This window comes from Eutrigla gurnardus, assembly GCF_963514095.1.
Source record: "Eutrigla gurnardus genome assembly, chromosome: 17".
In the NCBI taxonomy this organism is placed as follows: Eukaryota; Metazoa; Chordata; class Actinopteri; order Perciformes; family Triglidae; genus Eutrigla; species Eutrigla gurnardus.
In genome coordinates this window covers 7,058,736-7,086,694 of record NC_139928.1, presented here as the reverse complement: position 1 = coordinate 7,086,694, position 27,959 = coordinate 7,058,736, and the positions used below count along the sequence as shown (strand labels likewise).

Here is a 27,959-nt window from a genome sequence, read left to right as displayed (position 1 = left end):
GGAGCTGTTTTCTGCAGGAGGCTGAGGAAACCTCCCACCATGGCAGAAGGTATGGATGCTCTGGAACAAGGGAGGAGGTTGAATAGGAAGCAGGGAGGGTTGGCTCGTGTTCTTTCTTTCCTCCTCTTGCATCGTCTCCTTCTTGTCTTGCCGGCGGGGTCGGGTCCTTGTTTATTCACAAACATCTCTACAAGCGCGGCCGTGACTTGGCGTCTGGGGGAAGGTAGGCTTTTTTGTGATGTGGAGGTAGAATGGAGGTGGAGGAGGCGGACAGTGCGCTTAAAGCTGCAGAGAGCGAGAGAGAGGGGGGGTAGTTTCACAGGTAGACAAGCACAACAATTTCAACTTTGAATGTGTAAGAATACGCTCCTCTCTTCATCCGAGGACCGTTGGAGGAACGTTTTTTATAACATTGAATACAGATTCGGCGGTTTACGCTCCAGTGTTAGAGAAAGAAGATACATTTTATTTTGAAGGCCTACTGCAGAGTGTAGAATTTGCAGGACTGAATTTGTTCTTTTACTGTAAAAACGGTTGAGAATATTTATAATATATATAAATATCGTATTCAATCACACTCACATATATGAATATAATCTACATCGTATTAGATCGTAAAGTGAACAAAATAATGCATTTATTGTAATCATCAATCTTGTGTGTGTGTGTGTGTTTGAATTACTTCCTTAGAACAAGTAAAATAAGGGGGGAAAATTGACAGGAAATAATAGATTAAATACTTTTTATGCAAATTTAGATAAAAAAAATCCCCCATGGTAGCCGCCGTGTATTTTGGTAGAACACTTTATTTGATATAAATAGTTTGCAAATAATCCTCAGACGAACATTAGCTCCACGGTAATCACGTGACAACATTGCTTTTTTAAAATATCAACAGTGTTAATGCAGCGTCGGCTATTGCGTTGTTGTTTTTTCGGGCCATTACGCAGCGCGTCCGACGCACGCAGCCCTGCCGGCCTTCATGCTGCCGTTCACGCGTCTCTCTGACCGTCGTCGTCGCTGTGTGTGTGTGTGTGTGTGTGTGTGTGTGTGTGTGTGTGTGTGTGTGTGTGTGCGTGTGTGTGTGTGTACAGCGGCGGGCTGCGAGGAGGAGGACGCGGGTCTGTCCCGGGGCAGCGGCGTGTGCAAGTGGTTCAACATGCGGATGGGCTTCGGCTTCCTGTCCATGAGCAGCAGGGACGGAGCTCCGCTGGAGGCGCCGCTGGACGTCTTCGTCCACCAGGTGAGTCTCTGCTGCTGCTGCTGGTCACGTCTACCTACGTCACACATTTCAGCTTTACCTTCACTGTGTGTTCACACACCGTCTAAAAGGCTGCTTTTACCTGTGATGAAAAACAGGTGTCATGTCATAACGTGACAAGTTTATTGTGATGGCTTTTCACATTTATTGTTTTTTATGTTGTAACAACATTTGTCCACGTTATAAAAATGCATTTTTATGCCATATAAACATATTTTTTTCACGTTATACCAATATATTGTCTCATTATAATGACATAATGATAAACCTATTTTGTCCTAAGAACATAGCTTCCTGTTAATCTAACACAATTACTTTATTAGCCTGTATTATTATAACGTGAATGAACAGTATGTGGAGAACACGGATTGTTGAAGCTCTGCTTCATGCTTGGGTTGAGACATGGTCTTTGAGCGTGATGGAGGAAAGTTTCTTAAGTGTATACGTTTGTATATCGCAGTAACATGTTTGTTATGTGAAAAACAATCATGTTTTAACAGTAAACGTTTCTCCTTACAACAACATACAAATATGTTATTTTCTTTTCCGGACAGGGCAGCAATTCGCTCCTAAAACCAAAATAGAAGTTTACACTCAGCTTGTAAGAAGAATGCGAGACACCCGCTGCGTTCTTGTGTAAAATTACCTGAAGATTAACACATCTTAAAGTCGACCATGCCCCCCCCCCCCAACCCCTCACCTCCCAGACAGATATTTGCTGCAGAACCTCAAAGGTGTCGAGCTCAAGCATTTCTATTTAAAAGGGGTTAGAGGCTAAAGCAGAGATAACAAGGCTCATTCCTCTCCCCAACCAGCCCTGCTTCCTGTTATAAAGTCATTAAAGCATCAGGGAGCCCACCCAACCCCGAGTTTCATTCCCACCTCCCATGTGGAGCCCGTTGGTCGAGACCTCTTCTCAGGTTACCTGCCCCAGTGTTGCTGTAAATCATCTGAAATGAAAGAAAGGGGGACAAGGGCCCTGCACATGCTTGTTTTGGGCTTCGGTGAATCATTGATGACTATTTGGCGCGCAGAAGTAGAAATACATGTGGGGGCCAAACTTGAAGAAAATGGTACATTCTGATCATTCAGAAGTAAAACATGGGGTTAAATGAATCCCTTAAAGTGTAATTGGCATTTTAAGACTATGACTTCTGTCCAGACGAGCATTTAAGTTATAAAATGGTATTTTTAAAATCCAGATGAGTGATTTAGTGCCATTCCAGAAAGAATCTCTGTCCACATACGACCATTCACATAAAAAAGAAAACATGTTTGAATGTTTTCTCATATTCCTAAATACCTTAACTTTATTGATAAATGTATCCCACCACATGCTGGTTTTCCCTGGTCTACCTAACCTCCATGTCGGCTGATAATAACACCACTGGATGTGGGAAGTGTTATAGTAATAGCTCGCCTCCTGCACAGTAGTAACAATATTAAATGCAGAATGCAACTCAACGGCTGCTATAGACGACAAGATCAGCAACACTTGTAATTCCTTTTCCTCTGATGCAGGATAAGTTACGTCGAGTTCACCACAGCTTTGATGACTATAGTGTCATTAGGGTGGATCTTTATGCCCCGTATAAAGTGCAGCCGGCGGAGCCTTTCACAGCCGCGGTCATCTCAGTGGGCAGCAGGTTTACCTTCTGTGTTTCCTCCGGCTCAGCCAGCAGCAGCTTTAATGTGTATCAAGCAATTAAGGGCCGTTGCTGGTCGGCTTGTGGCTGCAGCAGGCAGGCAGCCAGGCCGAACCCAGACAGACTCCTTTCATTGTGTGGATGGATGGGTGGTGCGCTAGAAAATGTTTCCATCACATAATTGTGTTTTTGTCGATTTGCTTCTTTTCTTAAGCTCTTTTGTTTGGAGCTATCTCCGCCGGCACCCTGCTGCTCGCTTTGTTTGATTTACATTGGGTTTCTGGGAAGTGCAGTGCAGCAGTACCACAGCGGTGAAGTGCTTTGCACCAAGGTGGGAATCTCAACGATATATAGCAACAGGCCACACAGAGACAGCAAAGGCCACGTTAAAGCTGGCATCCGTGTTTGTGGAGTTTAGGTAATCGGTGAAACATCAGTGTAGCACACTGTGCTTGGGATTTACTCTCCTCAGCATACATACATACTCGCCTCCTCTTCCCGGTAGCTATCCCAGGAATGCACTCCTTCCCTGTGTCATTTCCCAGCATCCACCAGTGCAGTTGGTCATCTGGAGACTTGACCAGATGGACTCGTTTTGGAGGCTTTGGCTGCATGTAGGTGGTGGTGGTGGGGGTGAGGAATGCTTTGGAGGTTTGGTTGGAGACGCATGAGGGGAGGAGGGGTGTTTGATGTTTAAACGGGGGCCGTCAACAGGATTGGATTTTTATGGGAGAGCCGAGGACGTCCTGACAGAGGCATCACGTTTCTATTCATGCAGCATCTATGCAGACGCGTCGGTTTTTAAATAAGCTGGACTTTTACATCCTTAAAGATCTTTATCCCCTACTTTACACAAACTGCCAAAATATCAGTTCTTCAAATCCATTTTTTTGGAGGGCAATTTGGAAACAAGGGTGGTGAACACAGTGACATCATCACCTTGAACTTGTGAGGAAAGCTCTTCAGCTACTAAATGTTCCACTTTGCTCTGAAACTAAAGGTGAAACTCACCATAAAGCTCCGTGAAGCCGAGATGAGCTGCAGATTCACGTGATACGGTCTGTAGATTCATCACCACGAGCAGGCCCTTTCACATATTCATTTGATGCATTGTTTCATAACAATATCGATTACAGGCACTTTTAAGGTGAAACGTACGAGCCTGCTTGCAGCCTCTCGGTGCCGGCCGTCGTGTCGACGGATGAGACACAATGAGCCATATAAGTTGATGGACAGCGGCCCACACTTTGGGACAAAGGCATTCATGGTGTTGTACTTGTTTTGATGTGAAAGAAGGAGTCGTGCAAAGAGTGAAACCGAGAGCATGACGGATGTTAAAACCCTGACTACTTTCTCATGCAGTCACAGTATCATCCATCTTTTTATATCAATTATATTCCCTTATTGGTGCGTTAGGCTCGATTGATCCTCAGCTGATGTTTACAGTCCTAATTCTCTCGCCGACAGAGCAAACTGCACATGGACGGCTTCCGCAGCCTCAGAGAGGGCGAGGCCGTGGAGTTCACCTTTAAGAAATCATCTAAAGGGCTGGAGTCGGTCCGGGTCACCGGGCCCAACGGGGAGCCGTGTCTGGGCAGCGAGAGGAGACCGAAGAGTTCCCAGAAACGACGCTCCAAGGGGGACAGGTAAGTCCGGTCTAAGGGCTCTCACATGGTCAGTCGGCACTTCATCGCTTTTCTTCCAGTTCTGCTGCACCATAGAAATGTCTTTAACACGCTCTTGATGTGAATTCTCCAGACAATGGCCGACTCTATTAAAATATTAGCACTCGATTGTTCATTACACATACTTTGTCCGGTTGGAATGATTGGGATATTTGCTTTCTCACTGCAGCCCGGGACATATCTAGACATAACCTGCGGAGCAGTGCATGAGTGAAAGGGGCTGCAGCCAGAGACTAGTGAACATAGCGCCGTGTTTAAATGAGCTGGAAAGGTGAAAATGTTCCGATGCATTAAATTGTCCTCCAAAATGTCGAAAAATTCGAATTTTGAATAAAGGAATACCTCAAAAGAAGAACGACTGAGGCAGATTAAAGTACTATAATCAGAAATATAATCAGAATTCTTTGTTCAGTGGCAGATTTCCCTCCCCCCATTATTTTGAAAAAGACACGACTTTAAGGATTTAAAATACAGACAACACAGACCTATAAGAGGGAGATTTTGTCTTTCTTTTATGAGTATTGCATCTACAAAAGTAATTATAAGAGCTAAAAAAGAAAATAAAGACCTAAAGTAATATTCTGGCTCTTTGAGCAGCAGCAGGCTGCACTCGATCAATAGATTGTTGGATCTCTTCAACCCCCAACGCTCCATCTTTTGGTTTCTGTGCTGGCAACAGTGGTTCAAAGTTTTTGTCTTCTTCAGGAAACACAAATTCAAACTATAAAACAACCTGTGAATGAACTCTGCTGGAGGAAGCTATCATTTATTTGTCTTTGAAGCTTGTTGGGCAATTAAGATCCAGCGAGGCTATTAATTTGATAGCATCTTGTAGGTTTAACCATATTAATCATAGCTGGCAGTAATAAAATTATCTTCCCCTCTTTAAATACCTACTGGATTTGATTGCATTCAGATGTTACTGCTTCTTCTTGCTGGTTCCAAATCCCCCAATGTTGCACTTAAAGAATATAGTAGAGCTTGATTTGCAGATTTCAGGCCATTAAGATCCGACAAGGTTATTTATGCGATAGCATCGTATTGAGCTGAACTTCATTAGTGAGGCAACGATAAAAAATAATCCCACGGCTTCCTGTCCTTAAATACCCGCTATAGGTTTGATTGCGTTCAGATGTTCCCTCTTTTCTCCCAAACATAAATGTAGTATTCCGAAGAGGAAAGAATCCTATCCGTTTAATTGATAACAGATGTAGGTGCCCGAGAGAGGTCAGAGGTCACCATTGCCATGGCAACATTGGGATGTGGTGTGCAAATGAGCTGGAGGGGAAGGGTGGGAGGAGGAGTGTTGAGCGAGCGGGGGTCAGGGTTCAGAGGTCACGGTTGTATTGAAACAAAGGAGCTCACTCTCCCACTCTCGTGGCCAAGCTGATCAATACGGAGCCGTGGTGGGGGGAGGGGGGGAGGGGGGGGGAGGGAGGAAGGAAGTGGCGGTTGGCTGTGAGATGATGCAGGGCTCGGTCTGGGTCTCATCACTCTGTATCTCACAGGCTGAAGTTTTGCTGCCTTATTCTATATTTTTTTGTTTTGACCGAACGTGGAAACGCATTACGTCCTTCTCTTTGAGTAACGTTTAATGGAAACTACAGTGACCAGCTGTACGAACGCATCTGACTCAGACCACCTCCTCCAAACTGTTTTCTCATATGAACTCCGGACAATGTACAGGGATCAGGTCTGGACATGATCCGGAGCTGCTCCTTGGTTTAGGCGAGAGGGGGGGGGGGGGGGGGGGAGCATGCATGACGCAGGACGTGACGCAAAAACAGGCAAAGTCACGCAGCAGGCTTGGTGAATCTCTTTTCGTTCCTTGAATTGTTCTGACATTTTTGGCGTCGGCCCCCACTGATAGAATCTCCACATTTTCTTCGTGTTAATGACCTCTCTTCTTCACCATCTGATGGTTGTTTTCTTCCAGTTTTGCTGCACCATAGAAATGTCTTTAACACACTCTTGATGTGAATTCTCCAGACAATGGCCGACTCTATTAAAATATTAGCACTCGATTGTTCATTACACATACTTTGTCCGGTTGGAATGATTGGGATATTTGCTTTCTCACTGCAACCCTGGACATATCTAGACATAACCCAGCGGAGCAGTGCATGAGTGAAAGGCTGCAGCCAGAGACTAGTGAACATAGCGCCGTGTTTAACAGCTAAAAACACAGGTATGTTTCTCATATTGGTGCAACAGGCAATAGTTTGCTAATTTTTTAGCGTATCGACTTTACAAGGCCATCATTCCATTTGATAGCTTGTTGCAAAGTGTAGGGTAAATGAATGCAGCGTTAAAGATGATGATGTTTAAATCATGACAGACAAGAAGGAGTACCGGAAGCTGGACAAATGCATCGTTGGATTCGGTCTTAAATGGAATTTGTTGACAAAAGAGAAGCAGAAGAGAAAAGAGAAGCACGATAAGAGGAAGAGGTTATTGCTCTATCAAAAGTAGACTTTTTGTAGTGATTTGTCTGTACAGGCTAATACGGCAGACATCTGCCAGTCATTTCTTTTTAACACTTTCCGCGGTGTCAGCTTGTGAATTTGCACTTCCGACCAGCCGACCACAGCCTGCTGCAGCGTGTTAGATTAAATGTGCTCGCTTTCTGCACGGTATTAAAGCAATATGAACTCTGCTTGAGATATGTAATTTGCCACGGAGAACTGTTCCCTGCCATGTTTGCTTTTAATTACTTGTTTCGACTGCAGATGGAGAGCAAAAGGGAAAAGCCAGGGCTCGTCGAAAAGATAGTCCACACAAAATCAATGGCTTTCGCTCCCTTATTTAAGTGGCCGGTGTCTCTTTGTGTCACTCTACACGGCGCTTGAGCCTCTGGTGCCTTATTTATCCCGCCATAATGAATCCACCAACAGGATTTCACTTAGCTTCTGAGCATTAGCTTTCTCAGCATTGATTTACTGATCACATCGAGCCACAAGATCAACAAACGATAGCAGGAGTGTTTCGCTTTTTAATCATGGCAGCTTGTTGTTTGCAGATGAATCCATGCTTTGACCTGCAGAATTACGGCTGGATGATCATTTAATATTATCATCTATTGACTTCCACTGGCATCCTGTGAAAACATGACCATATCTTGTGATTGTTTTACAAACATCTCCTCGTAAACTGCGATTAGAAACAGTTTCATACACGAGTGCCTTTAGAATCAGCGCTGGCGTGATTCATCCCGTTAATGATGGCTCTGCTCCATGAAGGTGCTCGGTGAAGATGAGCTGACGCTGCGCAGATTTGAGCAAATTGGTTGCACAAGAGTGATTTCAGAATCTAAGATTTTGCCGTATCAGTTGTTTGTAGTTGGAGGGTCGCTGAACGCCTGATTAAGTGTGTGAATCGATCCGTGCAGTGTGAGCGAGCATTAAAGTATTTAAAGTCACACATTCACACATGAAGTTACCATTAAAAAACGTGCAGCGTGAGTTCACACGTTAAATAAAAATGTCTGGCCAGCTCAATGTCAGTGAGCCAGTGTGCACAGTACCACGGGCCCTGCAGCGTTCATGTTCTTAATTACTTACACCTTACACCGTTTGTTCACACTGTCACAAATGTTGAAAAATATTCTTAATATAGATATAAATTATATCCGTATCAATATATTCTGCACCATCTGTTTAATTCCATTCATAAGCATTCGGTCACACCTTTCTTAGACATAAGGCATGTACGGACAACAAAGATGGAGGACAGGGGGTGCACGCCATTAATCAATGCTATGAATACATCACACAAATACCACTATAGGTCACATCAGCAGAGTTTAGATTAGAGCACAACCATCATCATAGTCCTCCTTTAACCCCCAAAATAGAATTAAAACAACAACACATATTCCTCCCTGACCTAATGGATTGTCCTCCTAAGAGAGAGAGAGAGAGAGAGGGAGAGAGAGAGAGAGAGAGAGAGAGAGAGAGAGAGAGAGAGAGAGAGAGAGAGAGAGAGAGGGAGAGAGAGAGCTTTTAAAAAGCCTCCTCAGTACACTAAGAGGATTATCACAATCTCGGCCAAATAAAATATTTTTGGTGTTTTTTTTGAGACAAAGTCTACAGAATTTACTTTTTGAGGAAATCATTATTTTCAAAGCAAAAAGCCAGCCATGCTATTTGAGTGATACAGAGCAAATCTATAATATGTTGATTATGTAGCTTACTTAAAGATCTCTTCCAGACATGTTTAAAGAAATGTCCAATACTCAGCTTTGAATGATCATTTGCATCTGAGTTAAATATTTGGACATTCTTAACAGCGCATCCACTCAACTGCATCACCTGCACATACATCGCCCTGCAAAGTGAAGCTCAAACCTCACAACGAGGGAACAAGAACACCAAACACACTATTTTGAGTGCAGGGTAACTTTAAACACTCTGAAAAGCCGAGGTCCACCCTTTTATCTTGATTGGTAGATCAACAAAGCCAGTGTTGAGTTTGGTTGTCAGAGTATGTCTCATACAATCCCTCGAGGGACACAGATCAATCTGGCCAAATCCCTGAACAGCTGCCCACCTCTGGGGCTGCAGTTAATGTGCATGCATGGTGGCCTGAAACCAAAGCTGGGCTCTGCTGCCCTCTCATGGTGGAATCCAGTCACTACACTGCAGATGGAATTCTGTTCTTTTTGTTCTTGTTCAAATGAAAACCAGCGACCTTTCAAAACGAATTCCAATAACATAAATTCTTGTTTTAATTCATAACAGAGTGCAATCAATGCAATCTTACTAAAACTATTCACTAATATCTAAAATTTAACATGCAATAAAATCCTTTCTCTTTACAGTTTTTCCTCAAGAGCCTCGGTCTATTTTCTGAAGCACCGCTGCAGTTTATAAACTGTTAAGAGCAATCACCTCTATTTATCCTACAATTTCTCACACGTCACAACATTTGACTTGTGTGTCAAAAGTAAATAACCTCCTCACAACCAAAATGACATGTCCCATCATGTAATCACCAGTTTCAATAGTCTGTTTCTCACGATCTGTGTTTTCTTTCAGTAGAACATTGACATTACTGTTATGTGAAACGAAATGTAACATTTAAGTAAAAACAAATGTCTAGATACCATAAATGCCATAAGATGCCATAATGCAATAACATGTAAATGTCCACATCTCCCTCTGACCAAACCCACACATAAGGAATAATATCTTTATGAATATGTGGTAAACTCGGTTTTGGACGGAGCAATTGTGCCAAAGAAAAGCATGTAATAGCCCCTCTGAGGTCATTTCCTGTCTCCTGTTCATTCTAGATGCTACAACTGTGGAGGACCCGGCCATCATGCCAAAGAGTGTCAGCTGCCCCCTCAGCCCAAGAAGTGCCATTTTTGTCAGAGCGTTTCCCACATGGTGGCGAGCTGTCCGGTCAAAGCACAGCAGCAGCAGCAGCAGCAGCAGCAGCAGCAGCATTCAGGCTCTCAGGGAACATCACAGAGGGACGAGGAAGAGGAGCAAAGCCGGGCCACCCTCTCTGAAAACTAAGAGTGACTGTGAGGTTTTCCCCTTAAACACTGCTTACAGAAAGAGCTACCTCAGGTTTTACATATTGAACGGCTAAATAGGAGTCATCACTGTGGTACTCATGTGATGTGTTGTTCAATAGAGCGCCGGCAGACACGTCCACATTTTTAAAGACTTTTACTTTTCTTTCTACGTTGTTTTTCTGCCTCTGAAAAGTGTCTTCGCATTAGAACGAAACAATCAGACTTACCGTTGATTCAGCCGTGTAGCAGCAGCAGATATCAAGTCCCTGGACTGAGCTGATATATGTGCCTCCGATAACTGGGCCTATTAAAAAAAAAAATGTATTCATTTTTTTTGGCAAAATTCACATACAGAAATCTTTACAGCTCTCCAAAGCATCGTAATCATACAGGGTGTATGGAAAATAGTTGTGAGCCGCGGCGTGGGCTTGACTGATGTATGGGTTTGTGGATATTTGACATAAATCTTTGTCAGCGTAATCTATAAAACCGGCGTGATCTTTATAATAGACCTTTTCTATTTATAGCAGATGTTTTGGCTTGTCGGAACAGGAAAACAGGTGCAATTTATAACAGGCTGCATTCCATTTAGGTGTTGAGTGGTGGTGAAATGCATGCTCGCTGACTGACATGCCCTCCTGGGACACTTCGTTGGGACCGTCTATTTGTCCCGCTATAATCCAAATGTTTGCTGTGAAAAAGCCCTCCAGGAGAATGAACCACCCTCAGCCATGTGCTGCCTTTTGTAACTCAATCAATCTGCATTCAAATGGCTAAACTTTGAGGGCAAGTGACACAAAACAATTACAATGTAAGATGTTCTTGTCCTCTTTTAGAAAGAGTGAAGAAGTAAGATTAGAAAATACAATTTTCTGCATAAATACATTCATTAATAACTTTCTATAATAATCTAATGCAAACAAAAGTCTTGGGAAATCGTCGGCCTTCACGAAATTCATAAGGTTCAGATTTGTTTTTAAGTTGATAGTAAAAGATGGCGGTGTTGTGCTGGACAACATTTGTGCGTCCTTTTTACATACACAACACCACCATCAACTATGACCTTCATGCTAAAACACGTGATTGAATTAACATCTCCAGGACTGTTAGCGGAGCAGTTGTATCGGATCGCTTCAGATCGTAGCTACAGGTGCACCGAATGAGTTGATATCACAACTCATGAACTCAGACCTGTGAGAAAATCTCTATTCACGTAACCCCAACATAACATAGTTTATTTAGACGCCATAGTTCCAATAGCTCTACTTCATCTTTAAAAGCAAGTGAGACGACGATTAAGGCTCCGCATTGATCGCCTGACTAGCAGAACACCTCTTTGTCAGATTCTAGTTTTTAACAAACATAATAGATGGAGGAGAGTAACAGGAAGTACTGTTTTGCCAAGTATGCATTAACTGAAGTAAGTTGTAGATTAAGTATATGCCCTATGTCCTATGTCTATAACCACACCTAAAGATCGACAAATTGGTGGTCTTCAAAAACACTCGGGAGACTAGAAAACCAGAAGTAACAAAAGTGGCTGCAGCATTCATCTAAAAATATCAGTATAGACGTTCAAAAACCCGCATCAGTCCAACCCTTGTGTCTGGTTTCAGAACGGAGGATTCTGTAAAAATCCCTTTACAGCAAGACCTGACGAGATGAAACCCTGTTGATTACATGTTGTTTTTGAAGTGACGTCAGAGTATTAGGGAAAGAAAATATTTTGAGAAGTCAAAATATGTGTAGTGAATAGTATGAATAGTCCTAAATTCTGAATGTTACATGACTTTGTATATGTTATACTATGACAAATATAGTATAGTATATATATTGGCTTATTTTGGAAAATTATAACTTTATTCTCCCAAAATTATAATTTTCCCATGAAATTAGTACTATGAAATGGGACATTTTTATCCAAATATAAGTGATTCTAAAAAAAATCTAAAAAGTGTCCCTAATACTCTGTTCTAAATCAATGATCAAAAATAGCATTGCTTCAAATTTTTTTTACTACTAAACTCCAAAGATGAGGTAACAATCCGTTATATGTGAATGTAAGAGAGAAAACATATCCACTGCTTATTCATCTCCAACTTTATTGAAAAAAAATCAGGTATTATAGTGAAATTTTGTATAAAAAGTGCCATAACCTCCATTTCCAATGGGGTAGATGAGAGCTGTTTTCAACTGTCATATTCCACTAAAAACAACTTTATCACACACTTAACTGTTCAAAATAATTCTACTTCTTTTTCAGTTATGGCATAATCTATGTCTTAATTACCAAGTTTCCATGTTACTTATGCAAGACCAGTATTGATTGTATGCTAGACTTTGTCTGCAAAACAGTATTAATCTGAAGGGAATGTTGACATATATATAAATATATATCAGGGATTTTTTTCACAAACAATTTTGGTCAGTTATTATTAAACTGCCGTCACTTATTTTAGTGAAGGTGTTGAATGTATATAGATATTAACTTTTTTATATTAACTATTTATTCATAGTTGTTCTCCTTGAAAGGCCGGCTGAACATTTGACAGCTTTAACGGTTTATTTGAATTCGTGCTATGATTCAGAAATATCTTTGTACCTCTTCAATACTAATTCAACCCAGTTCTGAACAGGTTCGGCTGCCTTTGTACACATGCTGTGCAGTATGTCGCAACCTTTTTGGCAGATTCTGACGACTAAAATCATGTAGTTGTTAGCTGACAGTCCTTTGTCATTTTACAAATCTACAATTTAACTTGTAGAACAGGAAGAAAACAAAGCAACCTCAGCCTGCATTCAGTTTATTAAGTGTCCTCATTTTTAACTCAGGGAGAACTTGTTTGACCTTTAGTGTCTTTTAGGACACGTCTAGATGTTTAAGAAGTTACTGTCTGAAGACCCAGGGCATCAACTGCCGAATGAGCCATGCACTCTCTTTATGTCCTTTTCTGATACGCAACACAGAGCAGGAAGTACCGCGGCAACCTTGTATGTCTCAAAGGAACCACCCACTCTCAACAACCTTAGCATTGTGTATGTTTCAGCATGATATGCATTGCATTTCTTGGTGGGGGTTGACCTTTCTGTATTTGACATGTGGAAAAGTGGTCAAACGTAGACAATGTGATGTCATTATGAGATATTATCTACAACAGCCACATAAAACACCAGAGGGAAGTTGTAGCCTGTTCCTAGCTGAAGTATATTTAAAAAGGTTTAAGTTGCTATTATGTATCGTAAACATGTAGTCACATGGCCTTAGCCGCAGAGCTACGTAGCTCAATAGATAAGCCAGTTAGTTTGCTATCAAGGCTACGGCGTTGTTGCGTTACCAGGCTTTCGCGTCTGTTAGTCTTTACATACCCTCCATGTGCTGCATCGAATACATTGTTTATTGATTTGCTTTCTTTGACGAGAGTGAAAGGGGAAGATTTATACAATTCTGAAGCGTTTTCATCAAGTGGGCCAATAGGCAGCGCGAGCCGAGATGTGTTTAGCCTAGCTTAGCACAAATGGCCATCTTGGCTGCGTCAAAAGTGGGAAAAAAACCACCCAGCAGCCCTTATTAGAGCTAAACTTATTAAATAGCATGCTATAATGTTTGTTTAAGTTTTACACAAACAACATTAGTGGTTGGTAGGCGTATTTTAAAACCAACTAGTGGTTCGTGTAGCTGCTTCAATGGGGAAACAGCTATAGATAAAAGCAAAAATATTGCCCAAAACTATTCTCCTGGTTGTCTGGTTGCTGAAAGACACGAGGGGAAATGTAAGAAATCATCAAGTATATTAAAAGGTCAACAAAGCGGGTAAAGGAATAGTTGACTCACCAACAGTTCATCACAACAAAAGCCCTGCAATGGCACTATATTTTAAAAATTATGTTTTTTCATTGTATATATATCCACACGTATTAATATAATGTTCATGATGTGTCTGCATGATGATTAGTAGAAGAATAGATTAGTGTTTTCATGTAAAAGGGGACTGGCTACTGAGCCCGGTGATCACACAGCACAGACGGTGTTTAAAAGCATCAGTATTGATGCTCATTAAAGATCATCACGCCTATTATGTGCTGAAATGTCCCAGTGTTTTGTTGTTTCTTGTAGTTCGTTTTGTGTTTAGTAGTTTGTTTTGTACTTATGTGTGACCAAGACAGAACTCGTCTTGTCAAAAATCTATACAAGTCTACCTCAGGTGTGATTTCTGGACAGCTTGAGAACAGCGTGTCCAGAAGACTGTTTGTTAATGTTTTGTGTACTACGTGCTCCGTTCAAGTATTTATTACTGTCTTTTTACATCTTCTTTCCTGTGTAACGTGTGCTACCTCACAGAACACATTCTGCAATTTTTCTGGAGCATATTTTATGCTGTTGCTGCCGATATAACAAGATCCTGAACCGACGACCAAAGTGGTGCTTTTGAATGAAGTCTTAGCTCAGATAGCTCTCCAGTACCAAAGTCCCTCATCATGACTGTGCATTATAAAGAATGTTTGGATTAAGCTCATTTAGGTCATGATGAATTTGGGTCCACATTTCACCTCGACTCAGTACTCAGTAGTAGGTTGTGCTGAACACGTGCTGTAGCCTTATTTAACTTGATGATTGAGTTTGTCTTTAAATATGGATGGTATCTTCCCACCTTGCTTGATTTGTTCAGCCTGTGACTGAAATATTGTGCTGCAATAAAAAGAAAAATTAAAGATCTAACATAGAGAATATTCATGTTTTATTTACCAGTTTCTTGTATCTACACTTTATGTTCATGACTGTCATATGGTGGTATTATTCAGTATTAACCAGTTACATATACGTCTCGGGATCTGATTTCTGTGAAACTACTTCTGAGAACTATATAGTGTAATATTGTATTTAAGCAGTTCTTTGACCAATTCTGCAATCAGTCAAACTTCTACTTCGACAATGAAACCATCCATTGTCTCCTGCTTATCCTGTATTCAGGGTCGCAGTGGGCACATATATGATTTGGAGTGAGACAATTAGATTTGCATAAAAACAAAACCCAGCAAAACATTGTGATGGATTACCAACAATTCTCTGTCATTTGGGGCGATCTAATCAGACTACTTTAAGAGTCACAATCACTGTGACAAATAGAAGAAAACGCTGCCTAGCCTTGTTCTGATTGAAATATTTCTATTTGGACTCACCACATATCATACTTCTGTATCAGCATATCAACAATGAGTTTCAGGAAGGATGGCATGCACAGATTTGAGCAGGTGATTGTGTCCACCGCCTGTTAGTGACAGTTTTGCTTTGAAGAGGGGGGCAGAGGGCCTCCGCATTGTACTGACTGGCTGCCTATTATATGGGGGACTTCCTAAAGCTGCCTAGATTTTGCCCAGAGAAGGGCCGGAAGTGCTGCAATTTCCCTTCAAAATATGACGCATGCATTGTCACCTTTACGAAAAAGTACTCATCAATGAGATGGTTAAATTACAGATATTTAAATGAAGTGAAACAACGTTAATCATTTTACGTAAATAGAATGTGTCAATCAATAACACGTCATATCAGTTTATAATATAAAGAAGAGGATTTTGTTTGGAGGTAGACCTTTACAATTATTATACTGTACATTACCTGACACTATTTACTATGTGTAAGCTATTTTTTAAAATATATACTTTTTAGCCATATCTCAATAATGATATATATAAAAACAACAACAACACAATACTAACATTCACTATATTTGAATAAAGTATTATCTACATACATAATAGGATCCATATCTCCAAATACTGAATGTTGGCACATTATGAAAACATTAGTATTGGTACATTTCTTCAAATCCTGTACCAGATCACACTTATTTTGTCGTTGACTTTATTTTGAAATGCGTAGCCGGAAGTCTCCTAATTCCGGCCACCTCTGCTGCGCTGCGCCGCACGCACCGCTCAGCAGCTGCACGCTCTCTCACGTCGTCCAGTGTTTGACAAAACCTCCTCGGTGTAACTGTGCGAGCAGAACGTGTGCGGCGGTAATGGCTGCCAGGGAGAGTGAGGAAGACAACAAATGAACCCCCGAGAAAAGATTCAAAAGGTGAGACTGAATAAGATGACAACTTGCGGCACAACAACCGCAGCTTCTTCTACATGTAGACTATTGTCTCGTTTGCTGTGGCTACTTGCCTGCTTGGCTCGCAGGTGTGTTTTGAGGAATCTGGGTGAATTTGTTTTAATGGCACACACACACACACACACACACACGCACGCGCGCACACACACACACGCTCACACACACACACTCAAACACACGCACTGGACAATAAGCTGTCCAGTGCCAACCACGGTCCTCCCCCTGGCCCCAGCGTAGGTTCAATGCAAGGGACTTGTTTTAGGTTTGAATTGCACGTCTGCCTCTAGCTGATACATGTCGACTGCGATAGCGAGAGCTGGACTCTTTGTTAGCTGGTGTGTTAACGTGATTAGCTAACGTTAGCTAACCAACAACATCGTTAGCTGACGGTGGCCAGGCCACATAGCTGTTAGCCTTTTAGCCAATCAGCCAAGTGGATGTCTAATTAGCCCGTTAGCATGCTGCGCCGTGCTCCTGTCAAGGAGACAGCTTCTCGCTGCAGACTTTTTCTTTTTTGGGGAAGATGTTTGTCATCGCCAAAGATGTCACAGTGTTCAAGTGTATTTGACGCGACATTAAAGTGAAGTTTTCCGATGTGGGGACTGAATGTACATGTCGCGTTGGAGTGAGTTTGAACTCTCAATGACTAGTTGTTGTCCAGTCGCTTCCAGTCCGCTATGGTACGTTAGACCAGCAATGTCATCTTTGTTGCAGTGCCAAGTGGTTTTGCGTCAGTTTGACAGTAGCTTGTTATTGAAGAGAGCACTGCAATAGTTTGAATAATGCCACTCAAGAGTCTGAATAAATAAGCTCATTAATGTAGTCAGCAGTCATGTTTTATGCATTATATTTCTTATATATGACTCAACACATTATAATGGGATTCGCTATCACAGTTATGACAGTTTATTAAAATATTAAAAGATGATAGAAAAAATAAAGTCAATCTGTAATACTGTGATGGTGAAGAAGAAATTTCAATTTAAAGTAGTCTATTAATCATTTAGTCAATCAACAGAAAACTAATTGACAACAATTAGGGTGTCTATGTTTCCTGCTTGCCGAATGATTAAATGCACAATTATTTATGTTATATCTTGAATATGTTTACGTTTTGACAAGCAATTTTAACTTGTCACCCAATGATTGAATTGATTAAAATGATCAGCTTGACTTTAAAAATAATCAGCACTATTTTAAAGATGCCTGGCCTTAATGTCTTTCACATTTACTCTTAAACTTTACAAAGTACTTGCATATCTTTATCAATTCTTACAAAACGTGATAGAATACCTGATGAAAGTGTCAGTAGTTGCAGACCTGGTGTTTTTGTTGTTGTTGCTCTGGATCAGGATTATGTAACTACACAATAGTAGAGCGTGAGACTAATGGCATTCTGGTGAGCTATGCCTTTTCACACTTCCTGTTTTCAGTGTAAACTACTGTTTGCAGTTCACGATTCAGTGGCATAGCAATGTCTGGAAGCATCACCTGTTGGTGTGACGTGCAGAAACGGGGACATGCAGTTGTACACACCTCTACAAGGTAATAAAATAACCCTGCAATTGATAACAGTTTTTGTAAATTTAACACACGTCATGTTTGTGGCTCAAATATGAGGCATGTTTTTTTTATGGTTATGTGCAGCCGTCGCCTTGCAGTACTGTAAATGTGTATGGAGGAGTAGTAGATAGTAGCCCTCATTTCATTGTTTTAGTGGATAAGAAAGCTGCGTTGCTTATATGATGTATCAAATTGGATAATAATAATAATACTAATAATAGACACAGAAAGGGAAAAATATGTATCCATGCTTCAGGGAACAAGGAAACATGTCAATTATGTATCAGGATACCACCTTCTTGCCCCAATCTGCCAATCAAATGTGCAGTGTTGGCTTGATCTGATTGTTCCAGCAACACGTATGAAAACTTAAGGGGGACCATTTAGATGTTTTGCATAAATTGATAACAGGCCAGGAAACGTATAGAGGTATTAGAACATGTGTAGCTCAGGAAAAGAAAGCAATTTATTTTGTGGTTTGGGGAAAGATGTCAGGTAAACTTGTCCACAAGAGGGAGCAAAAAGAAAATGATGTCGGCTTTCAGTGGTGTTCAAGTGATTCTAAACCCCGGGAAATGCACTGCTATACACTTAATGACACATTCCCTTACAAAATATATGAGGCTGTTTAGGGACAAGTGCTGCCCAAATAACAGAACTATAAATCTGCATCAGTTAAAGCTTGGCTTTAGCTAATATGAGGCTGTGGAAGCCTGGGTTACTTGAATTGAGTAGTTATCTCTGTTGTGGCTTTTGCTTTTAGGTTTGTTGCTGGTGTTTTGTTTCGGCATCAAACCCCCAGCTAATATTACTTATCCACAGACTAGTGTCAAGGCAACTATTTTTTGTTGGACCATATATTGTCCCGGCAATATTTGCAATGAATGATATTGTCATTTTAAGACCATGTTATGCCACTGACAGCTCAAGAGTCAAAAATAGGTAGAAAAGAGCAAGTAAGATACAAAATAAGTAGAAAAGAGCAAGTAAGATACAAAATAAGACAATAGAATGAAATAAAAATGTAATAAGTTATAATAGCAATAGTAATGCAATTACACATTTTCAAACCACAGCAAGCGTATTCAGACATTGGAATTGGAATAGAGAATAATAGTATGTGAGATATAATACAAAAACATACATAATAAATGATGCTGCCGTGTAGACCAAGGATGCACCAATTCAACTTTTTCAGTCCTGATACCAATTGACACCTGGGCTTTGGGTATCGGCCGATACCAAGAACCGATCCGATACCATTGTTTAATTAATAAGCTAGTTGTTTGGACGTTACTGGGATCATTGTTTTATGTTTAAGGCAACATTAGGCTCAACTTAAACATTACTTTCTAAACAAAATATAACAAATGCATACGTAGATATAAATGTGCTGAATTGTTATTAAAATAATGGCATCTGATACGGATTTTAGAGTCAGTAGAAAACTAACCCCATGTTCTTTGTCTACAGTGAGGACTAGGATGGTCAGCAGCCAGCCGAAGTACGAGCTGATCCAGGAGGTGGGGCGTGGCAGTTACGGCGTCGTCTATGAGGCGGTAGTGAAGCGCACAGGGGCCCGGGTCGCGGTGAAGAAGATCCGCTGCCACTCTCCAGAGAATGTGGAGCTGGCATTGCGGGAGTTCTGGGCCCTCAGCAGCATTCAGAGCCAGCACCCAAACGTCATCCACCTGGAGGAGTGTATCCTGCAGCGGGACCAGCTGGCCCAGAGGATGAACCACGGCTCCAGCTCCCCACTTTACCTGGAGGTGAGGAGACAGAATTCACTGGAACCTGGTCGTAGTTTAACAGTAATCCTGCATTGATGCTACATTCATGTCGGGTGATAAAGATGGTAGAAAGCTTCTCAATAATGTAGTAATGCCACCCAGAATTTTGTCTGTAAGTGTATCTTGACCACTTGGTTCCTGAGACCAGACAATTACTGAGTGTTTGATGCGTTTACTTCACTTTGAGTGGAATGGATTTTTTGTGCACACTCAACAAGTCCTACAGCTACTTCAGAGTAGAGCTGTCAATTTTCCTCCATAACACTATTCGAGTTTCATTCGATTTTTTTTCAATATTAAAATTTTATTTGAATATTTAATGCTCAAATTCAGCCTATTATTAATATTAACTACACTACACAGGCTTATACGTTGCCAATGCCATCATCGGCAATGTGGTTGTTTTACTTCCTGTCCTCTAGAGGGCGTTCCAAAAACATTACCGATAAATATGTTGAATTACCAACAGCTGACTAGCTTTCTAGATAAGTAATAATTAAGAAAGTAAAACCGCCACATTGTGTTTTCCTGGGGACGCTGTGTTCCTTTGATTTGCTAACATTAGAAAACGCGCTTCTTTAAAAAAAAAAAAAAAAAAATAAAATAATAATAATACTAATTTCAGCATTCGAATAGTACAGATTTTTTTTTTTTACTATTCAAATTATATTTGATTGCCGAAGTTCATTTCAACAGCCCTACTTCGGAGTAAAATACTTCCAGGGAAGAGAGTTTATTATGGCTTTTATTGTGGATTGTTGTGTGCAAGACATGTCCCTGAGGGTATCTTAGCCAAGGTTAGACTGATTTTGATGGGAAACTTGGCAGAACATTGTAACACAAGTCAGGTGAACCGTTGGTTGTAGCCTAATAGAGAGACCTTCACTCATACCATGGCTGCCGCACCCCTGCTACCATTACAAGTGATCTTGATGGGTGCTGTATTGTATCTGTGTGTTAAATGGATACATTTAAATGGATGGATAGTCGGATGGATATGGATAGTCGGGGAGGAATAATTATAAGTCAAGTACTGGAGAATTACAATGGGTAGAGGATTTGGATACCAGATTATTGTGTCAAATAAACCATTTCACCACCAGCTGTTCATGTTTCCAATATATGCTGTAAGAGAATACTGAATAGTGTCTGACCATTTCCATGTGATGCATCAGACACTACAATAACTGTGGCTCTTGGAGACCAATCAGACTTAACAGCAAAAGGAATTGTTTGTCAAAACCAATGTACGTTATAATTATTATTAACTTTGTCATGATTCATGAAAATACGTTTCAGTGCTTAGCCTGGCCATGACCCTCAATTTTAAAGTGCCTGTAACTGTAAATTTGCTGCATCAGATCAGCTAATGTTATCTCATTATCTGCCTTGGACAGTTGCCCGACCTAAGAAAGTTGTTTGCTTACGCCCCTGCCAAAAGCAGATCTTGTTAATATCTGTGTACTGAGTCTTTGTTGGCTCAGACATAGGGGCAGACATTCCTGTCCACAAGTCACGGCCAGGAGAGGAATCCAGCTTTGTTGAGGCGTATTAGCAGACACATAAAAAACTTGTTGCTGTGTCTTAAAAGAGAGACCTCACGCTATATTTTTTTTGTAATGAATTGGAAGCCTGTTTTCATTTATGTTATTGCCACATGTTTGTTTTTCCACCCACTATCAACCACTATCGACATATCACTGTTTTCAAAGACGATTTCTTTGTGACAATGTAGACCTAATAGGTTAAATTAAAAAAAAATTCCAGTAACGCTAAGCAAATCATGAGTGGCAAACTAGGTGTTTGTTGTGTAAACCTTATATTGTAGTTATTAGTGTCAGAGATTATAATTATGATGAAAGACAATCTCAACAGCAGAAATATTGGCAAATAAGCGGTTGAAGCCTAGTTGATATTCCTTTGTGTGTGTGCTTCTGATGAGCATTAGCAGAACAACTGGAAGTTTCTAGATGGATCTGTGTTAAATGTGGCCTTCGTGCCCCCACAGTCATGTATTATCAGGTTGGGGGAGGGCGGGGGGACGGGAGTCCCCTCCCTTCCCCAGTCAACCTGTCTGCAGCCTGTCATGTCGCAGTGCCTCCCTGCTGTCTGACGGCGGGCACACAGGCACTCTGCTGGTGCCTGATTATAGTCTCTCAGCGGCATGCAGGGCTATTGTCAGCCCGTTCATTTGCTTTTCTGCAGCGCTAGCATTGGAAACTTTCCCAGAATCCCTTTATTCCCGCTCTTTTTTTTATTGCTCTGTAATGTTCCAGTACGTGCTTACAGAAAAACAAATGATAATAGCGCAGAATTATCTGACCGCACCAACTGTGGGATAATTTGCATCTATTCTTTTTGGGTAGTGGATTCTTTGGCGAGTGGCATGTCAAACAATTTGTGGCCATTTGTTTACAGCGGGCTTTTCACTGGGAATTGTCTCCTACATGCACTCGGAGGATTTGTGTTGCCTGCAGAGTGGGTCACATCAAAAAGCCTTAATGTGTGGTTTAGCTAGCCTCAACTGGCACATAAACAGATTTTTACACTTCAACTAACAGTTCATCTACTTTTTACTAATATTTGAAACTGCTGTCACTGGTTGCATACCAGCTGAGACGTTTCATCTTCATCTGTATTTCAACTGCTTTCAATGGCCTTCATCTCTTACTCATAAAGTAATATTTAATATTACATTCATTCCTTAAGGTGCCTTTAGACAGTGGTCACGCCGCTTCCATTGTTTTCAATGTAACCGGGCGAGATAGTTTGGTGGGCGGTAGCGATCATTCGGTCTGAAAGCACCTTTCCTCTTCTTCAACTGAGAATTCAATTACTTTCTACATTTCCATTTCACCATATCCACATCAACACCATTTCAGCTGATTTCACTGTATAGATGTATTGTGTGTATTCTGACTACCACTTCCTCTTCTTGCATGATTTCAACTTTTTCAAACTTTCCAAATTAATATTTCCTGCTGCAAGCACACCAACATTTTCCTCAGAAAATGTAGCTTTTCTGTGTTTAATACAAAACACCATCTATCAAAGTCCAGAAACACATCCCCATTTAATCTTAATTTGATGTGAGATGGATGAAACCTCACAGATTTGTGGCCTGCTGTCAAAAAGGGAGATGAAATTAATTCACTTCCTGCAGATATAAAAGATGAGAGGCCTCTCACTCTGCTTTGATTAAAAAAAAGAAAAAAATGGCCCATAAAGGAAGGTGGGAAACAACGTGTTAAAAACACAAAGCAGCAACAACCTTGCTTAAGTTATGAGCGACATTTTCTCCTCCTCACCCTGCAGAGCTGTTCCCGACTGTAATAATAATCATGTAAGCTAGATCAGACCTAAGTGATGTTTCATTTTGTTTTGCAACGTTGTCTGTTGGCGTTTGAGATAATGCTTTGCTTTGTTTTTATTTTCTGTAAATATATTACATGGTCAACCTCGTGGAGCATGACCAGCACACATTATGCATGTCACCGAGTCTGTAGGTCAATTTGACATCAAAGCTCCCTTTCCTGTAACACACACACACACACACACACACACACACACACACACACACACACACACACACACACACACACACACTGGGCCTGATGCCTTGGTGTGTGCGTGTGTGTGTGTGTCAGTCATTAAAGACCAGGCGAGGAAGATGAGTGTTGAAAATGGGAGAGGCGTCATCTGATCGACTCTTCTGATCTGCAGTTTATAGAGACCAAGATCAAACTCTTTACAACAAAATGTCGGCCTGATTAAAATGCAGCAATAAACTTCAGCAAAGCCCAGAGAAAATACAATTAAAGGCAAGACATGCAACACGAAACATAAAAATGTAATCACCTCTAAATGGATGGTGCTTTGAAATTCTGCATAAAAGCACACTGAGTCATTGACTGCTGGACTTAAAGGACGAAGTGGAGAAAAAAACTGAAACTGTCCCCATTTCCCTCAGCTCTGACTGAGTAGTATTTCAGGAAAGCTTGACAATGTTAATATTTGTGCAGCATGCAGACGCTGACTGTCCCTTAGCCGTCACCAGTGCTCTCATGTTGACTTTGTCTTTTTCCGCTTTTCCCCTGCAGCTGGTGGAGACGTCTCTGAAAGGCGAGATCACGTTCGACCCGTGCTGTGCCTACTACTTGTGGTTTGTCATGGACTTTTGTGACGGCGGTGACATGAATGCCTACCTGCTGTCCCGCAAGCCCAGCCGCAAGACCAACACCAGCTTCATGCTGCAGCTGGGCAGCGCCCTAGCATTCCTGCACCGCAACCAGATCATACACCGCGACCTCAAACCGGACAACATCCTCATCTCCCAGGCCTGCACGGCGGCTGGCTCGTCCGAGCCCACCCTCAAAGTGGCCGACTTCGGCCTGAGCAAGGTGTGCTCCACCTCTGGGCTCAACCCAGAGGAGCCGGCCAGCGTGAACAAGTGCTTCCTGTCAACAGCTTGCGGAACAGACTTCTACATGGCACCGGAGGTCTGGGAGGGCCACTACACGGCCAAAGCGGATATCTTCGCCCTAGGAGTGATCATCTGGGCCATGGTGGAGCGCATCACCTTTGTGGATGTGGAGACTCAGAAGGAGCTACTGGGGAGCTACGTACAGCAGGGCACTGAGATTGTACCCTTAGGGGAGGCCCTGTTAGAGAACCCAAAGATGCAGCTGTTGATCCCTGCCAGGAAAAAGAGCATGAACAGCCACATGAAGCAGCTGATCAGGGAGATGCTGTCGGCCAATCCTCAGGAACGGCCCGACGCCTTTGAACTGGAGCTCAGACTGGTCCGAATCGCCTGCAGAGAGCTGGACTGGGACACGTGATGGACTGGCACCACAGACTCGGCCGATCAAGCACATGTACACATCTCATCAGCTTTTGTTAACCTAGATCACGTAACGGGATTGTTCCAATCATGAATAGAACTGTCATCGTTTGTATTATGGCGTAACTTCATCTACTGTCCATCCCATGCAGTCCTCTACTGTCTTTTATATTGGAGGGGAGCGGTGTGACACCCGCCTCTGCTGCTGCTCCAGGTTGCAGCGTAGTCTCAGGCTAATCACATCACAGCTTCCTCTTCCTCCTTACAGAATCACTCAAGTGTGCTGGAAGAGTAAAATGACCCCAAAAGCCCTGGATTCAATGAGAAGAGAAAGTCAAACTGCGACTGTTTGTCTCCAAATACCACGTTGGACTCGGTGCTAATTGTTACCCAATGCCATATGAGACATAATCCTGTGACCATTACAGCGTAGATATATCCAAAGGGCCAACATTAAGACACACGTCCCGTCAGTGTGTTGAATGTTGGAAGGCTTTGACAGAACCTGACTTACAAAGTGAGCCTGGTACACGACCACCAGCATTGTAATTTATACCGTGATTCGATTATGTTTTTGACATCAAACGCAGGTATGCCCTGAATGCTCAGGTAATGCAAACATACAGCAGGATGGTATTTGTAGACAAACGTCTATTGTCGCGGTAAGTTTTGGAGGGGAAGAATGCCAATCTTTGGTGCTTAAAGGTCACTTTTTTTCTCTGCAGGCTGCTACGTTGGTTGTATGGGTGGGGGACATTTTATCAGTTAGTGACCAGCCAGCAGGTGCTGGCAGTTGGAGTTTCCCTCTTTATGCTCATTGCAGACTTCAAGATAAGTTGACTGGTCCCAGACACGCCCGTTACCAGTATACCAGAATGTATAACGATCAAGACAGTTCACCTTTATTTATGTAGAGCCTTAAACACGAAACGCTTAATTTCAATTACAAAGTGCATCATGATGCATTATGATGGAGAGAACTTAAATTATAATACTGCTTTATTACAACTTGGTTCCTATTTTCGTAGCTTTGGCCAACGTTCGTGTTGGAAGTTACAATATTGTACGAGGGTTGGATGATATGTTAACATTTGGCCACTTACTAAGCCCTGCCCTTTGGCGCTTTAGTTACCATTGTGATGCCGGTTAAAATACATTTTATTATGGCATGAATGTGGTTTACAGCGATAGCAGTAGCAGATTTACCACTGGAAATTTGTGGTAATTTTTGAAACATTTGATCCTTGATTTTTGACAAAAATAGACAAAACCAGCTTTTACTTTTTAGCATGTGATTGTCTATTTTGGGTTAGGGTTGGCAGATTTTGTTTTAATGTTGCCAACCAATGTTATCTAATTAACATTAACTCTTGTGAATCAGTTGAAAAATTGATGTCCAACTGACTCCCTCAGTTTTTCTAATGAGGGATTATTATTATTGTTTCAGCTCCAAATAAAGCGATTTAGATAATCTGTTGGCTTGTTTACAATTGCACTTCATTGTCATCATAGCCAATGGAAATAATGTCCCAAACTGAACAAAAAACCAAGGAAGTTGTAATAAACCAGAATGATCCTTTTTAATCAAGAAAATCCAAACAACTGAGCACACTACAATAAAGCAAGCAGCTTGGCCTACGGTCAAATGACGTATTATTATTATTATTATTATTAGGTATTCACATCGTAGTCCATTTAGATCTGAATGAGTAAAAAAGGTGAGGGATTCAGTGACTCGCCCAAAGCACTTTTGTTTTGTTTATATTTATTCCTTATGACTACCTGCTGCATTACATGGAGGAGCTCTATGAGGCTGGATACAGTGTGATATCTGCATTGGTATTTGTTTACCAGGCGAACACAATGTCAGCCAACAGTCTACTTATGCATGCAGTGCCTCGAGAAGACACCAGCACACACAATCCTCCGTGAGCCAGAGGATCTCTGCTTTTTTTCCACACATAGTACTGTTGTATTTAACTTGATCTCCTCTCACTGTGTCACTGCTCCTCATTTCCTTTGGCTCTGGATCTTAACAGTAATCCCTTTCTTCATGCTTCCGACAGGCTAATTCTAAGCCTATTAAGTTGTTGCAGCACTTGGCAAAGGATCATGCTCGGGACCCCTTTTGCCGTTCAGGTCATACATCATTTGTGCACTTTTTTTTTTTTTGTTTCACAAATTTTACAGGAACCTGTAAAAACCAAACAATCCTGGCTTCTTGGCTCTCAAACTCTTGCGGAAATGACAATTTTCTTCGACTTATTGCCAATTTATCTGCCTTTGTTTTCCTGTCATGATGCGATAGAGATTTGCCTTATTTCTGAAATTCACAGGTTTGTTTTTTTGACACTGGAGTGGCCTCATTGATGTTGCACTCGAGCACAGAATTTACAGAAATCGTGCTTGAGATGGCCACTTTTTGAGTGACTCTGCGGGGTGCTTTGGTATGAATAGCAATACCACAAATCAGTATTAAAACCTGCCTTTACTGCGGGGCATCTATGCTGCTTTGGACAATGTTGCTTTCCTTCAAGAATGTGGTGTTTGTGGGGTTTTTTTTCTGTTCAAAAGCAGCAAAGTTTAGAATCAAAGTAGGTCAGCCCTATCCTTTTGAGCTCCAAGCAAAGCAGAGGATGACGGGTAGAGTCATTTCCGGCCTGATTTCTTCCTTCAACCCTCTGAGACAAGCGGGAGAGGAAGGAAGACGGTTGGCTTCCTGTGTGAGGTTTGAGACGTTTGCCAAACGAAGTCTGGGGTATTAAGAGATTTCACCCATTGATTTGTTGTATTAATTTCCTTTGCACATGTGTAAATACTGTATATGATTAAGGGGGGATGAACAAGGTTGATGTACATTTGACTGGGTGTGCTCTGTTTTCAGGAGCCTGACTTGTTTGATTTGTAAATTGCAGTGGATTCAATTTGACATCAGCTCTTAATTCCGCTTCGTTTCACTTCAGTCATGGAAAAAGATGTGATATTTACAGGTCAATACTGTTGGTGTGCTTGTGGTAACGATGTTTTTCATTTGCTTATCGTTTGTGAATTTGTGTAAGCAAAGCTGGCAAACAAAGTGGGTCAACTCGACTCGTCTTTTCTGTCTGGTATTTAGAGTTCTGGGACATCAGCCAGACCTCACCATTTTACCAGCCCTGATCCAGGACCACCATGATCCAGGACCACCATACAGTGTACTTCCATATTGCTATGCGATCTCTGGGAACGCTTGACATTTCAGGTTTAAATTATATAAAATTATGGTATTATTTTCTGTTAGCATAAAACGGTAAATTGTAGGTTTCCTGGAAATGCACTATTATGAGGTTGGCACATAATATAGCAATTATATAGAACATTTCTGCAGCAAAACAAATGTTTAACATACATCAGATGAATTGCAAATCAAACATGATAAAAGGACATTTAAACATTTAAAAAACAGTCTGTCTGTAGGTGATTGCTATGCAGACTTGATATTGCTGTAACAGTTTCTGGCCACCAGTGGCAGCACTGAGCTCAATGCTGCTGAACC

At 41.5% G+C, this 27,959-nt stretch overlaps 3 protein-coding genes across 4 annotated transcripts in view; 2 read left to right on the top strand and 1 right to left on the bottom strand.

Moving 5' to 3' along the window:
- The window catches only part of nr1d2b (nuclear receptor subfamily 1, group D, member 2b), a 352,544-nt gene that overhangs the window by 127,940 nt on the left and 196,645 nt on the right, over positions 1-27,959 (bottom strand). The window lies entirely within an intron of this gene.
- LOC311027461 (protein lin-28 homolog A-like) lies at positions 40-10,114 on the top strand (the record flags this gene model as incomplete). The annotated part of the gene is made up of 4 exons (XM_084031485.1): positions 40-49; positions 1,095-1,243; positions 4,375-4,553; positions 9,886-10,114. 4 exons carry the CDS (start codon positions 40-42, stop codon positions 10,112-10,114), a joined length of 567 nt encoding a protein of 188 aa, XP_083887611.1.
- Positions 16,054-24,556, top strand: pdik1l (PDLIM1 interacting kinase 1 like). 2 transcript variants are annotated; one of them, XM_084032214.1, is made up of 4 exons: positions 16,111-16,192; positions 17,681-17,773; positions 19,265-19,560; positions 23,682-24,556. In XM_084032214.1, the coding sequence occupies exons 2-4, from the start codon at positions 17,749-17,751 to the stop codon at positions 24,420-24,422; spliced, it is 1,062 nt and encodes a 353-aa protein (XP_083888340.1). In that variant the 5' UTR covers positions 16,111-16,192; positions 17,681-17,748; the 3' UTR covers positions 24,423-24,556. The 2 variants fall into 2 exon arrangements, with proteins under 2 accessions (XP_083888341.1, XP_083888340.1); XM_084032215.1 differs by lacking the exon at positions 17,681-17,773 and having other exon boundaries at positions 16,054-16,192.

Bases quoted from the DNA above. Each gene is read 5' to 3' on its own strand.
- pdik1l (XM_084032214.1), top strand. From the start codon at position 17,749: ATGCAGTTGTACACACCTCTACAAG. The intron at 17,774-19,264 runs GTAATAAAATAA...CTTTGTCTACAG, and splicing joins GTTGTACACACCTCTACAAG to TGAGGACTAGGATGGTCAGC. The intron at 19,561-23,681 runs GTGAGGAGACAG...TTTCCCCTGCAG, and splicing joins GCTCCCCACTTTACCTGGAG to CTGGTGGAGACGTCTCTGAA.